This window comes from Centruroides sculpturatus, unplaced genomic scaffold, assembly GCF_000671375.1.
Source record: "Centruroides sculpturatus isolate CEXI.00-Female unplaced genomic scaffold, Cexi_2.0 scaffold57, whole genome shotgun sequence".
Taxonomy (NCBI): Eukaryota; Metazoa; Arthropoda; class Arachnida; order Scorpiones; family Buthidae; genus Centruroides; species Centruroides sculpturatus.
The window spans coordinates 724,345-728,595 of NW_019384382.1; the positions used below are offsets into that span (position 1 = coordinate 724,345).

General features: G+C 27.4%; 1 protein-coding gene across 1 annotated transcript in view; it reads left to right on the forward strand.

Annotated features, from left to right (window-relative positions):
• Window positions 1-4,251, forward strand: part of LOC111617916 (ribosomal protein S6 kinase alpha-1-like) — a 27,415-nt gene that overhangs the window by 9,844 nt on the left and 13,320 nt on the right. The window contains exons 6-9 of the mRNA XM_023359281.1: window positions 918-1,006; window positions 1,066-1,147; window positions 2,071-2,236; window positions 2,338-2,469. Coding sequence (XP_023215049.1) covers window positions 918-1,006; window positions 1,066-1,147; window positions 2,071-2,236; window positions 2,338-2,469 — 469 coding nt within the window. The remainder of the gene's footprint in view (window positions 1-917; window positions 1,007-1,065; window positions 1,148-2,070; window positions 2,237-2,337; window positions 2,470-4,251) is intronic.

Here is a 4,251-nt window from a genome sequence, read left to right on the forward strand (position 1 = left end):
TATATATAAACATCAACTCACAGCCCGAGTAGATAATAACAACACCAAACGATCGCCTAATTATCGGGCTATAATATGGCTATTTTAAATGATTGGAACTAAGTAATTTGACAATTAGAGGTAGGCGTTAGGCGCCATCTTGTCAAATTACTTAGTTCCAATCATTTAAAATAGCCATATTATAGCCCGATAATTAGGCGATCGTTTGGTGTTGTTATTATCTACTCGGGCTGTGAGTTGATGTTTATTTAAAAACATTTATTTTATTGCTTAGTTTTTGAGATATATGATTGATCCATTTGAGATGGAAACTCTGAAAATTATTATTTTAAAGTTATTGTATGTTTTATATTCAGTTAATAGAAGTGTATTTTCTAAATATAATATATTTGTGTTTATTATTGAAGGTAAATACAATTTATATTAAAAATATTTTTTAAATAGTCATGTGATAATAATGAACATTAAATACAACTTTTTTTTTTCGAGAAAATGTTTGGGTTTAGAAAAATTATCATCAAAATAATCTAATGATAAAAAATTATTCATTATATATTAAAAATCATACTGTCCATTGATATTGCAAACATTTGACAAATGTTTACAAAATATGCTAAAATATGATTAGTTAAAATTTAATTTTTAATTAACTCAAAAATTTTGAGTTGTGAATTCAACAGATGCAGTTCTGTGAGTTTAAATCAATTTAATTTATAAAAATTCCTCATGCAAATGACATTGCTTTTCCAATAAAGTCTTGTTTATTGTACTATATATAATCACATTTATATATATCAACATGTTTTAACTATAAAATAGCACAGAAGAAACAAATATTGTAAAATTTTATTTATATTATTGAAGATTTTTTAAAAATTTAATATAATAAATTAAATATGCATACTCTTCTGTTATAGAGCTAAACTGGGAATGCCACAATTTCTTAGTCCAGAAGCTCAAAGCCTATTGAGAGCATTATTTAAAAGAAATCCAGCAAACAGATTAGGTAAGTTATTTTAATTTAAACAATATATTTTTATATTTATTAAAATATGTATGAAATAGGTTCAGGACCAAATGGCATTGGTGATATTAAAGCTCATGAATTCTTTGCGACCATTGATTTTGTAGCATTTGAAACTTGCAAGTATTTTGTTTTTCTCCCTCCAAATGGATACGGCACTAAATGTCATCATTTAGTGATATCAATATATTTTTATATTTATTGTAAAATAATTAAATTTAAACCAATATGTACTAATATACCCAATTGCATTTCAGAACCCTTTTTCTGAGTCCCACTTCAGTTGGAATTAATGAAATAATAAAATTACACAAAAAGTTTACAAATGACAATGAAGACATCACAATTATATAAATCAATGTTTTTGGTATAATACAAGGGCAGTTTTTTTTCAATCTCCTATGGTCTATAAAAAAAAAGACAAGTGTAAATAACAAAATGAATTTATTACCAAAACTAGGTACAACCATGGTTATTTTTTGACATAATCACTGTAAAGATTGAAGCATTTGTCATATCTGTGGACGAGCTTTTCCATCCCCTCTTCATAGAATGTTGCTGTCAATGACTTGAGATTGGCCCTAATGTTGTTTTGAAGATTGTCATTAGTCTCAAACCTCTGCCCTCCTAGCCATTTTTTTCTGTTCAGGAAAGAGGTGGAAGTCTTCACACATTAAAAAGTTCCAAGCTGGTGGAAGTCTTCAACACCTTAAAAAACTCAGCATATAGCCCTGATTTAGTGCTGAGCGACTTCCACCTCTTTTCTGAACAGAAAAAGTGGCTAGGATGGCAGAGGTTCGAGACTAATGACAATCTTCAAAACAACATTAGGGCCCATCTCAAGTCATTGGTGGCAACATTCTATGAAGATGGGATGGAAAAGCTCGTCCACAGATATGACAAATGCCTCAATCTTTACGGTGATGGTGNTCTATTTACTACGCATTCTTATTTCTTGACGTAAACGATACATTTCGTTTTGCATTGCTGGCAGCACTCGTCTTATTCGTCTTCATTTGTATCATGTTTTCCTTATTATTATGCAGTTTTGCATTCAATGTATGTATTTATTATTTAAAAAATAAACAAGTAGATTCTCCTGGTGTTCCACCGAGTGCCAATGCACATGAGCTATTCAGAGGTTTTAGCTTTGTTTCTTCTACATTCTATGAAGACACAACTGTAAAAAATAATGAAAACATTATTAAACAAGTTAGTTTTTTTTTGTTTGTTTTATTAAATAATAAACATAAAAAGGCTGCATATGTGTTGCTTAATGTTATATGTTGCTAATACCATATTTTTTTTTTTAGGTTGATAATAAACAAGTCTACAAAAGTTCCATTCTTTCTGATTATGAATTTAAAGAAGTTTTAGGTTTTGGTTCCTACTCAGTATGTAAAAGATGCATTCATAAGGAAACAAATAAAGAATTTGCTGTTAAAGTATGTATATATTGAATTATCCTTGTTTTTTTACAACAATAATACATATTTAATTTAATTACAATACAAAAAGTTTATATTATTGTTATTTCGATAAAATCTGTAGAAGAATTGAATTAGGTTATTTGATTTTATTTATTCTAAAACTTAACAGAATTAGTTATATTCTGCTTCTGTTACTTTTAAAGTTAGGACGCCATATGATTTTTTTTGTGTATGTGTATATATAAAATGTTTTTTAAAATTTAAGACTTGATTGATTAAAATTCACTGCCAAATTTCAAAATTTTTATCATAACATTGCATTTTTTTGTTGGTCAGTTTATGCTGATTAATGCTGTTATTTCATTAATAAAATATTTGATTTGAAATATAATTTAAAATTATTCATTTATTGAAGTTAATTTAATCTATCGAAATAGAATTAACTCTTTTAATACATTAAAGAATTAATTAAAATTTACTGTAGCACTAAAACTATAAATGTATTTTTTAATATAAATTGCNAATGCGCGATGGGTAAGCTAGTTTAATATAAAACTAATACATACTAAAGTTTCAAGAATAAAAATGTGTATTATTGTAGTTACATTTTAATATGAATGGTTTGTCTCACATTAAAGTTAAATGATAAAAGATAATAGAAACAAATCACTTTGTAATGTGTGTTATTGTTTTTTTTTTCTTTTTTATGAATTACAGAATTATGTAAGAAAAGTAGTATGTTCACTTACAGGTTTGTCTCAGATAATGGAGACCTCAATTAATCAGGGCTTGGATAATTGGGATTCTACTATCTCTTATGATTGACTTAGATTTGATGTAATGTGGAGTATTTGTCAGAAAATTTTTCATAACATTTTTATTTATTTATTAAATAAATAAAATTAAACTTATTTTCTGTTTGTCCATTCAAGCTTTTTTATTTTACATAAATCATTCTCTTTGTATATTGATGATAAATTTGAAAAATATTATTAGTTTACAAAAAACAAAAATTGTTAAATTATTCATAATTATGATATTTCATATTCACAATATACTTAAAAACTAAAAGTATATGTTTAGAATTTTTTATATTAAATTATTTTATTAAATTCTGTATTGTTTTACTATTTGTTTAATATTTCTTTGATGTTTTTTACTTCTTTGGGATTACAGTGGATTTGCAATCTATCATTTTTGACAGAACCATGGGGAGAAATGACTAATGCAGGAAAATGATTGACATGGGAAATTTAATCTCCTCTACCCCAACATGCTAATTTTTACTAGTGTTGCCAGGCTTTAAGAAAAAATGTCACCAATAAAGTACAGTATTTTGTAAAGCAGTAGATCAGTGTTTCTCAACCTCTAACGAATCCTCACCCCCTTCAACATAGTATTGCCCCCTTTAATAAAACCGTTACCTATTATCACCCCCTTCAATAAAACCATTACCTATTATCGCCCCCTTCAATAAAACCATTACCTATTATCGCCCCTTTCACTTCAAAATTCTGATGCCGAGGACCAAGACTAACGCCAAATTCGTACTGCATTGAATAGACTTGTGACTAGTATAATGTTATTTGTTTAATTATTGTACATTATAACGAATAAAATATCTAATTATTCTTAATATAATGTTTTTCTATATCGCCCAGAAAATTGTTTTTCACCCCCCAAAATATAAATTGTTACTAATCGCCCCCTCAACATGGAAAAACGCCCATATGGGGGCGATATCGCCCCCGTTGAGAAACACTGATTTAGGTAATGTGTTTGTAGTAAAGAATGGAA